Here is a 10,081-nt window from a genome sequence, read left to right as displayed (position 1 = left end):
TTTTTTTTTTTTTTTTTTGTCTGATTGCTGTGGCGAGGACTTCTAGTACTATGTTGAATAGAAGTGGTAAAAGTGGACATCCTCATCTTGTTCCTGAACTGAGAGGAAAGCTTTTTTATTTTTTCATCTCTGAGTATGATGTCAGCTGAGGGTTTGTCATATATGGTCTTTGTTATGTTGAGGTATGTTTCCTCTGTTCCCACTTTGTTGAGAGTTTTTATCATGAATAGATGTTAAACTTCGTCAAATACATTTTGTGCATCTATTGAGATGATCGAATGATTTTTACCCGTTTTGTTAATGTGGGAATCACACTGATTGATTTGCATGTGTTGAGCCATCCTTCATCCCTGGAATAACTCCAACTGGAGCTCAGTGGTGTGATCCTGTTAGTGTATTGTTGAATTTGGTTTGCTACTGTTTTATTGCGGATTTTTTGCATTTATGTTCATCAGGATATGACCTGTAATTCTCTTTTTTATAGTGTCCTTGTCTGGTTTTGATCTCAGGGTAATGATGGCTTTGTTATGGAGGCATTTAGAAGTCTTTGAAAGTACCCCTCCCCTCCCCACTGGGCACCTCTTCGAAAGGCTGTGTGTCCAGCAGGGAGTCCAGAGCTAGAACCCTGCCTTTGGCCAGGACACAGGCTTGTTAGGGGCATGTGGAGAGGCTGGTGGAGCATGGGCCTCACCTCTCTGGGCCGTGTCACTTCCCTCCTGGGAGCCCGTGAAGCGAGCAGCCTCGCAGGCTGACCTGATGTCTCCTGTGCTTGCCCAGGAGCAGGCCGAGCTCTTGCCATGGGGCACTGTCGCCTGTGCCACGGGAAGTTCTCCTCGCGGAGTCTGCGCAGCATCTCTGGCAGGGCACCTGGGGAGCGCTCAGAGAGACCACCACCAGGCGTGCCAGGGGAGCGTGTCTTCATCCGTGATTTCCAGCACCTGCTGGGGGTGGCCGTCCACCAGGACCCAGCTCTGTCTCAGTTTGTGTGCAAGAACTGCCATGCCCAGTTCTACCAGTGCCACGGCCTCCTCAGGTCCTTCCTGCAGAGAGTCAATGTCTCCCCGTCAGGCCAGCGGAAGCCTGGCACAAGGTGGGTGCTCCCTCTGTCACTCATCTGGGGGGTGTTCAGGGGCTGTTCCTAGGCACAGGGAGGGCCTCGTGTGCAAGAGGTGAGGGCCACCAATGGCTGAGTATACGGAGCCGGCCACTGGGTTAGAAGGGTCAGCCTGCATGTGCGGACAGCCGGCCCTGCTCGTGCCTCGCCCCTCATGGCTATGCTGACCCTTTGCAGGGTCGGTACCCAGCCCCCGACAGGGGCCGAGGACGGAGCGTGTCTGGGTGAGTGTGCCCCCTTGTGCCGTGTGTGGGCGGGCTCCCTGGGGGCTGACCAGCCATGGGGCTGACATCTGTGCCTTCCCTCAGTGGACCTGGTCACTTCTAGCCCACAAGCCCTGCACGGCTTGGTGGGGTGGGTGCACGGACACGCAGCCAGCTGTGGGGCCCTGCCCAGCCTGCAGAGGACACTGTCCTCCGAGTATTGTGGAGTCATCCAGGCCGTGTGGGGCTGTGACCAAGGCCACGACTACACCATGGACGCCGACTCCAGCTGTGGAGCTCTGTTGCTGGACAGCGCATTGGCGGTCAAGTGGACGTGGGACAAGGAGATGGTCCCACGGCTGACCCAGCATCGCGGCTGCAACCCCACTGGGGCTACCCCTCAGAGTTCTCAGGGCAGAGCGACCGCAGTCCGGGCTGAGACCCAGACGCTACCCAGCACAGACGTGGCCCAGCCTCCTGCGGATGGCAGCCCAGTGGGGCCTGTGCCGGGCCCCCTGCCTCAGCCAAGCCTCCCCCCGAGTGGGGCCCCAGGTAAGAGGCTCCTCTGGCCTGGTGGCGCAGTGGCAGGAAGTGGATGTCTGCACCGTGGAGGGCAGTAGCGGCAGTGTTGTGGGGGAGGCTGGGGGGGCGGGGGAGGTGACAGGAGCGGCCTCAGTGCCTCCTCACGGGCAGGCTGAGAACCCTGCTCCAGCAGTTTCTGGAACGGCACGCCCGTTTGCTGTCCGGCCCAGGGACCAAGGGAGAGAAGAATGGGGCCCTTGTTGTGGGGCGTGGGGGGTGAGGACAGCTGGTGCCTCTGAGGCTGTTTCGGGTCATTCCCTGGGCCTCAGCCAGTGCCCTGGTGACACCCTGGTGGGACCAGTGCGGCCGAGGGGAAACACAGGGCCCTTGTTTGGGGCTGAGTCCCACAGCGCTGTGGGTGGGGTGCAGCTGTTCAAGTCGCGTTAGGAGGGCCAGGCGCCTGTCTGCTCCACCAGCCCCCGTGCACCTGTCTGGGCGCTGGGCGGCTCCTGTGCTCCGTGGCGTTTCGGAACATGCAGCTCCCACCTCCGGGGAGGTGGAGAGGCCTGGACGCGAGGGGGGCGGGGCCTGTTGGAGGGCTGTTAGCTCCACCTGGCTTTTTAAACTCTGTGCATAGTGCTTTGAGGACAGTGATGTTTTTTAGGTGTTTAGAAACATTCATGAAGTGTGAGTCGTCCCACCCTGAAAACGGCAGGAGCGAGCCTCTGGGGAGGGGCTGGGCTGGCTGTTGATTGCCAGCTGGGGTTTCCCATGCCCAGCAATGCCCATGCTGGGCTTGCAGCGGCCCAGTGGGTGGGGCTGCGCTGTTGGGGGTGGGGGGCCTTGGGGGTGGAATTTGAGGTGGGGACCCCGGCTTCCCCCATGAGGAAGGCTGTGTGGTCATAGGCCATGCCTCCTTGTGGGTGGGGGGGCCTGCCTGCCGCTAGTTTGATGACAGCAGCCTTCTTTGTTCCTCAGGGCAGTTGGGTGAGAAGCAGGTCCCATCTTCAACCTCGGATGATCGGGTAAAAGACGAGTTCAGTGACCTTTCTGAGGGGTGAGAGAAGAGTGGGTTTAAACAGCCTAAAATTTCTCCTTGGAAACCAAACTCCACCATCCCAAGGGCTCGCTGCCTGTGTCCTGGCTGGGGGTGCGTCCAGGCTTCTTGGGCCTGACTAGGGGCTCCCTGGGTCCCAGAGGGTGCTGTGCCCTGGTGCAGCTACAGGGGAGCAGGACCAGGACCATGTGGAGCTCCTGGGACAGTCTCCTCCTTCAAGGCTTTCGTTGTGTGAGCCCCACGTGTCCCTAGAGCACAGGAAGCCAGCCTCTGGCTTTCCCCTGACGTGAGTGTGACTTGAGGCTGTTTGCTGCTGGGCCACCTGCTGCCTCTGAGCCAGGAACCACTCACACCTCCCAACCCACCCTGTAAGGCGTGGCTGGAATGCACCCCCCCCATCCATGCACAGACATGGTTTTTAGCGCAGCTCTCATGGGGTGCCAATTACCATGTGCATGTGCAGACACACCCCTGGGACCAGGAGTGGTGGTGGGCTGCCCTGCAGGCCACCAGCCAGCTTCGAGCCTTTCTCTGGACGGGTGGCGGCCTGCGGGGGAAGGCCACGGCGTGCCAGCCTGGCCGTCTGCTGCCCAGCAGAGTGAACAGTGGTTCATACTTCAGGGTGACGGTTACAGACGTACAGAGCTTGTTCTGGCCTTTGTGACCTTCGCAATGGCTGACAGCCTGTGGAGGTGCCCAGTTACAGGGTGAGGTGACATTTGAACCTCCATTTACGTAGCCCACCTCCTGGGAGGGCCTTCACACTGGCCTGGGACCCCCACGCAGGCTCCTTCAGTTTGGGGCCCTGGTGTGAGGAGTGTGGCTTACCGGGGATGGTCAGCTTGTTGGACTTCAGTGACCTTGGCTTGTCCTTTCTGCTAGGAGATGGGATCAGAGATTTGGGGGTTTTAGGTTTCTTAAGACCTTTTCAGGAGAACTAAACATGGACTATGGGGATCATGTGGTGTCTTTAGACAGGAAGTTGGACTGGATCTGTCACTCACCCAGGGCTTGGCTAAAGGTTCTCTTCTTCCCCAGAGACTTCCTGAGTGAAGACGACAGTGACAAGAAGCAGAACACCCAGTCCTCAGACGAGTCCTTTGAGCCCTACCCGGAAAAGAAGTAAGGGGGACAGTCTGGCTGCAGGTGCACAGGGTAGGGGTGGTGTCCCTCAGGGAACCTGGCCTGCACTGGCCCCCAGTCGGCACACGCTTTTTGCGTCATCCTGCCACGCCCGGTGCAGTGTGGCTTCTGAGCAAGCTGAGGCCTTTCCCAGGTCATCTCTGGGACCTGGCTTCAGTGTCACTTTGTGAGAGTGGCAGGAGCCCTGTTGGCACAACCCAGCCTCATTCTGGGAGCGCCTTGCCTTCCCGGGCCTGTCCTGTCCCCAGCCACAGCAGGCCGGTGTCAGCCGGACTTCCTACAGGAGCCCCACCCTGCATTCTGCCTGCTGTGTGTACTGAGGTCTTTGGGGGCTTGGGGACACAGCCCTGCACCAATTTCTATGCCACTTCCTTGTTAAGTCACTTCTATGACTGTGTCTGAATCATCCCTTTTCAAGGAATTGTTGTGTCTCTCCAGTTAGAACATAGGGTCCTGGCATCAAGGGACGATTTTGACTTGGTGTCACTTCCCTCGCAAGCCTGTGCGCAGGTACTCCAAGCCTTGCAGTAATTAGTCCGTACCTGACCTGGGCACCACCCTTGAGCACCGTGCCACCAGTCAAGAGAACACAAGGCAAATCTTGAGCAGCAGACACGATGCGCTTTTTCTTTTCAGTTCTGACACAGGTCACAGAGAAACGGGAGATCCAAGTCAGGATGCAGCCCTACACCCTCCAAGGACTCACCTGGGAAACCCAGGGCTCCCTCAAGCTTGTGGGCTCGTGTGGGAGGCAGACAGCAAGTCATTGGTCCCAGTGTGGCTGACGGGGCGCCCATGCCACACAGGAGAGGGCAGAGGCCAGCGAGGAGGGGACACGTGGCCAGGTTTCAAAGAACGGTGGTAGAGACAGGAGAGGCAAGGCCTGTACACTCATCAAAAAGGTTCTTTCGATGCACTCTGTAAGGAGGAGGACATCTGTTTGTAATCCCTTTCTTAAACTGCTAAGATACAGATAACAGAATCAGCCACGTTTAAGTGCACAGCTCAGAGGCATCAGGCACATTCACACTTATGCGCCCGCACTTTGCAAACCTCCTCATCCTGAACACAAACGACTGTTGAGCAGTGACGTCCCCTCTCCCTGCCCCCACACCCTGACCACCTCTAATCCGGGGACCCACTTTAGGGACCTTATAGAAGTGGACTCACAGTATCTGTCGTTTTGTGACTGGCTTCTTTCACGCAGCCTGTTTTGAGTCATCATGCTGTAACATGTATCAGAACTTGCCTGCTTTCTGTGGCTGAAGAACATTCTGTTGTGTGGACAGACCACATTTTGTTGATCCATTCATCTGTCGTTTTGGGTCGTTGCTACCTTTTGGTTTTTGTGAAGAATGCTTTGAGTGCTGGTATAAGAATATCTGTTTGAGTCCCTGTTTTCCACTCTGGGTCTGTACCCAGCAGTAGGGCACCTGGGCCACACGGACAGTCTGTGTTGGACTTTCTGAGGAGCTGCCTGCCACACTTTCCCAACCGCAGTGCACAGGATCCAGTGTCACCACGTCCTCCCCACTGTCCTCGTCTGTGTTTTCAGTCACCTAGTGTGGGTGAGGCGGTCTCGTTGAGGTTGATTTGCATTTCTCTAATGACTGGTGATGCTGAGCACCTTCTCACGTGTTCACATCTTCTTTGGAGAAATGTCTATTCAAGTCCTTTGCCCATTTTTTAATTGAGTTGTTTGTCTTTTTGCTATTGAGCCATAGGATACATTTTCTCCTATTCAGTGGGTTATCACTCTCTTGACAGTGGCCTTTGGTGCACAGAATTTTTATTTTTTAAGTCCAATTTATCCATTTTTACTATTGTTTCATATTTAAGAAATGAATGCCAGATCCAAGATCACAAAGATTTCCCCCTATGTTTTCTTCTAAGAGTTTTACAGTTTCAGCTCTTCCATTTAGGCCTTTGATCCATTTGCGTTAAGTTTTGTATGTGGTGTACGTCCGGGATCCAGCGTCACTCTTCTGTCCCAGCATCTTTTGTTGGAGACTGTCCTTCCTCCATTGAATGGTCTTCGCCCGTGCTGACAGTCAGTTGATTGTACTTGGGAGGGTTTACTTCTGTTCTCTCACTCGGTCCAGCTGGTCTGCATGTCTGTCCTGTGCCAGCACCACTGTTTTGATAACTGGAGCTTTGTAGTAAATTCTGGAAGCAGGACGTGTGAGACCTCCAGCATTGTTTTTCAAAACTGTTCAGTGTCCCTTGAAATTCCATATGAAATTTAGGACCTTTTTTCTCTATTTCTGAAAAAAAAAACACCCTTGGGATTTCGATAGGGAATGAATCTGTAGATTGCTTTGGGGAAAGCACTGCTATCTTAACAATATTGTCTTTGATCCATGAACGCAGGATGCCTTTCTGTTTATTTAAGCCTTTAATTTCTTTCATCAGTGTTTTGCAGTTTTCAGTGTACAAGTCTTTCACCTCTTTGGTTAAGTTTATCCCTAAGTATTATATTCTTTTTGATGCTATCGCCAATGAATTGTTTTCTTAATTTCCTTTTTGGATTGTTCATTGTTAGCATATAGAAATAGAACTGGTTTTTGTGTGTTGATTTTGTACTCTGTAACTTTGCTGAATTTGTTTATTTTGTGTGTGGATTCTTTAGGGTTTTCTACATATAAGATCATGTCATCTGTGAAGAGAGGTAATTTTCTTTCCTTTCTAATTTAGATGGCTTTTTTTCCTTGCCTAATTTTTCTTGCTAGGATATCCAGTACTATTTTGAAGAGCAGTGGTGAAAATGGGCATCTTTGTCTTGTTCCTGATCTCAGAGGGAAGCTTTCAGTCTTTAACTATTGAGGATGAGGTTAGCTGTGGGCTTGTTCCATGTGGCCCCAGATGCTCCCTTCTGTTCCTGACAGATTTCCTTAAATGTCTGGGTCAAAAATGGAAAAAAATGTGTGCATGTCTCTTTAAGTCTCTGCTAGACACTCCAGGAGGAAGTTGCTGCATCTGAGCTGGTCCCTACAAGTGCACAGCCTGGCACTGCTGGAGGGCAAGGGCCCACTGCCCGCCCTGGCCCCCCATGGCAGGGCTGAGGCGGGGCTTGGCAGCACTTCCCCGAGACAGCACTGCTCCCCTGAAGGACCCCTCTGGTGGCTGAGTCTCCCATTGGGTTCCAGAGCTCCCGTACTGCTGAGCCTGATCTAATCTAGCTCAGCGGTTGTTTGGGGGGAGGGACTGACCCCTCAAGGTCCCCTACTCTACCGTTTCCCACGATATATCCAAACTGTTTGGTTGTGACATCTGGAATGGGGGGGCGAGACTTCCAGCCTGAACCCCGCCCTCACTCGTAGTCGCTGTGACCCTCGCCCCTGCACTGGGCCCTCCTGAGGTGGAGCACAGGCCTGTGCCTCCCGAGAGCTGCCCTGGCTGAGGGTCCGTGTCAGGCCCCGTTAGCATGCAGGCGGAAGGGTAGCCGCAGAAGCTTGAGAAAAACCCCGCCTCATACTCGAGGGGAGAACGTGAAGAAAATGAGAACTGTGGACGGAGGTCAGAAACGTCCCTGCATTTGATTTCGCCTTTTTTTTTTTCAGGGTCTGCGGTAAGAAGAGTGAAGGCAAAGAGGCCAAGAAGTCTGAAGAACCAAAACTGCGGAAGAAGCCAGGACCGAAGCCGGGCTGGAAAGCCAAGCTGCGCTGTGAGAGGTGAGTGTGTGTGTGGGAGGTGGGGGGCCCTCACTGCAGGGCGGCAGCTCCACGCATGCGCTCTGTTGCAGGGAGGAGCTGCCCACCATCTACAAGTGTCCCCACCAGGGCTGCACGGCGGTGTACCGAGGGGCCGATGGCATGAAGGTGAGGCCGCTGTAGCAGCCTGGCGGGTGTCCATGGGGAGGGCGCATCGGCCTTGTCGGGTGAGTTGCGTTCCTTCCAGGGTGCAGAGCAGGGCCCATCGCTGTCCCCCACAGAAACACATAAAGGAGCACCACGAGGAGGTCCGCGAGAGGCCCTGCCCCCACCCTGGCTGCAACAAGGTGTTCATGGTCGACCGCTACCTGCAGCGCCACGTGAAGCTCATCCACACAGGTGCGTGCCGCCCCCACCAAGCAGGCCTCTAGGGCTGCGTCCTGGTACCTCCTGCATGCCTGCTGTACAGTGTGGCCGGTCAGCTCAGCTGGTCAGTGTGTGGACTGGCCACAAAGATATCCCAGTGCCTGTCTGGGAGTTTATTGTGCTGGGATTTTATCATTGCTTTAGTAAATGACATGCCTCTTGGCTTAGAGAATTAACCATGTGCATTGTTGGAATGGTGACAGTAAGAAAGCACAAAGATACACTGCCACCATCAGCACTTGAGGGGGACTTCTCTGCACACACGTTCCAACACCGGGCTCAGACAGAGTAATCACAATTTCATGGTTTCCCTCCAGTTTTAATGGCACAATTCACACAACATGTGTCGGGAAACAGCACCACACACACACCTGCCGCGCATGCAGCCGCCCTCCCGAATCAGCGCCCTCTTCAAAAGGCACATGTTATACTGCATTTATTCTCAAACAGCAGTTTTGCTCGTTTTTGATCTTTGTAAAAGTGATTACTTTTTTCACTCAGATTTGTCAACTGTATTGTTGGGTCACATTTACTTGGTTTCACAATGAAACCCTCCTCCTGGGTCTTTTGCTCTGAGCGTTCTCATCTGTGTTGTATCTCCTGACACAACAATTCCCTTCGGTGGGGCCTTCAAACTGTGTCTCAGTGCAGACACCCGTGCACTGGCTGTTTTAGAAACACAACAGATGATAGTAGTAAGCTTTAGGATGGGTTGCTCCTTGTCAGAGAGCAGCCCATCGGGGGTGGGACGTCCGGGACACTGCCCAGGTGCACGGCCAGGAGTGGAATTGCTGGTTGAGTTTGACCCGTGAATTTCTGTAGGAAACTAATTTCCAAAGTGGGGCCCCCATGGTAGGTCCAACATGAGGGTGACTTCTAGAGTGGGAGTAGTTGTGGTCACTGGTCTGTGAGAACTTGCTGAACTGGCGTCCTTCTGCACAGATGGTCTTCCAGCTTCAAGTGTGAAGGCCCAGCCAGGCAACCCAGTCAAGCCGGTTGGCAGGATTGGAGTTTTCTTTCACGCAAATACGAATAGTTAGGTCCCTGCTTGGGCAGCCAGCAGGTCGCTGTGCTGCCAGGAGGGATGGCAGGCGTCTCCGGGGCATTCATCCCATGTCCCCTCCCCTCAGAGGTGCGGAACTACATCTGTGACGAGTGTGGACAGACCTTCAAGCAGCGGAAGCACCTTCTTGTACACCAGATGCGCCATTCGGGAGCCAAGCCGCTGCAGTAAGTGCACCCGGGGCCCCTGGCTCCACCCTGGGGCTGTGCCCTCACTCATCTGCCCCTGTTCCCCAGGTGTGAAGTCTGTGGGTTTCAGTGCCGGCAGCGGGCGTCCCTCAAGTACCACATGACCAAACACAAGGCCGAGACCGAACTGGACTTCGCGTGTGACCAGTGTGGCCGTCGGTTCGAGAAGGCTCACAACCGCAACGTGCACATGTCCATGGTCCACCCACTGACGCAGGCGCAGGACAAGGCCCTGGCGCTGCCGCCTGGGCCCGCGGACGGGCGGGCTGTGAAGCCGGAGCCCACCTGACCCCACCGGGAGCCTACACGGTGCCCACCATGCAGGGAGGGCCCGCCCTTCTGCCTCCATCTGGGACCAGAGTTGATTTTCCTACGAACCGCGCATCTTGGGGCCAGGCGCCATTTTCAATGACTGATCCTTTTCCCCACTAAAGCAGTCAGGATTTGTAACCCACTCTTCGTGCAGCAAGGGCGGCACGGTGCGCCTAATAAATTATTCAGAGGAGCGGGCTGTGCACTGCGCAGGCGCCGGTCACAGGAGGTGGGGGCTCCTGGGAGATGCCAATCAGGCGTGGCCTGCTGCCTGCAGGAGAGCAGCTGTCACTTCGGGGTCGCCGTCTCCGTGAGCAGTCAGCAGCTGCAAGGGAACACCATGCTCAGCAGATACCCCGACACCAAGGGCCAGGGCAGGGCAAGGCGGTGGCCACGGGCGGCC

At 55.0% G+C, this 10,081-nt stretch overlaps 2 protein-coding genes across 2 annotated transcripts in view; one reads left to right on the top strand and one right to left on the bottom strand.

The window, feature by feature from the left end:
- ZNF276 (zinc finger protein 276) overlaps positions 1-9,871 on the top strand; it is an 18,053-nt gene extending 8,182 nt beyond the window's left edge. The window contains exons 3-12 of the mRNA XM_019642515.1: positions 778-1,090; positions 1,292-1,338; positions 1,423-1,869; positions 2,818-2,896; positions 3,935-4,018; positions 7,600-7,710; positions 7,782-7,857; positions 7,971-8,088; positions 9,246-9,345; positions 9,415-9,871. Of these exons, the coding sequence (XP_019498060.1) occupies positions 778-1,090; positions 1,292-1,338; positions 1,423-1,869; positions 2,818-2,896; positions 3,935-4,018; positions 7,600-7,710; positions 7,782-7,857; positions 7,971-8,088; positions 9,246-9,345; positions 9,415-9,655 (1,616 nt within the window). The 3' untranslated portion in view covers positions 9,656-9,871. The remainder of the gene's footprint in view (positions 1-777; positions 1,091-1,291; positions 1,339-1,422; positions 1,870-2,817; positions 2,897-3,934; positions 4,019-7,599; positions 7,711-7,781; positions 7,858-7,970; positions 8,089-9,245; positions 9,346-9,414) is intronic.
- Positions 9,850-10,081, bottom strand: part of FANCA (FA complementation group A) — a 57,653-nt gene continuing 57,421 nt past the window's right edge. The window contains exon 38 of the mRNA XM_019644188.1: positions 9,850-10,003. Within this exon, the coding sequence (XP_019499733.1) occupies positions 9,864-10,003 (140 nt within the window). The 3' untranslated portion in view covers positions 9,850-9,863. The remainder of the gene's footprint in view (positions 10,004-10,081) is intronic.

This window comes from Hipposideros armiger, unplaced genomic scaffold (assembly GCF_001890085.2).
Source record: "Hipposideros armiger isolate ML-2016 unplaced genomic scaffold, ASM189008v1 scaffold_4, whole genome shotgun sequence".
Lineage (NCBI taxonomy): Eukaryota > Metazoa > Chordata > Mammalia > Chiroptera > Hipposideridae > Hipposideros > Hipposideros armiger.
This window is presented reverse-complemented; position numbering and strand designations above follow the sequence as displayed.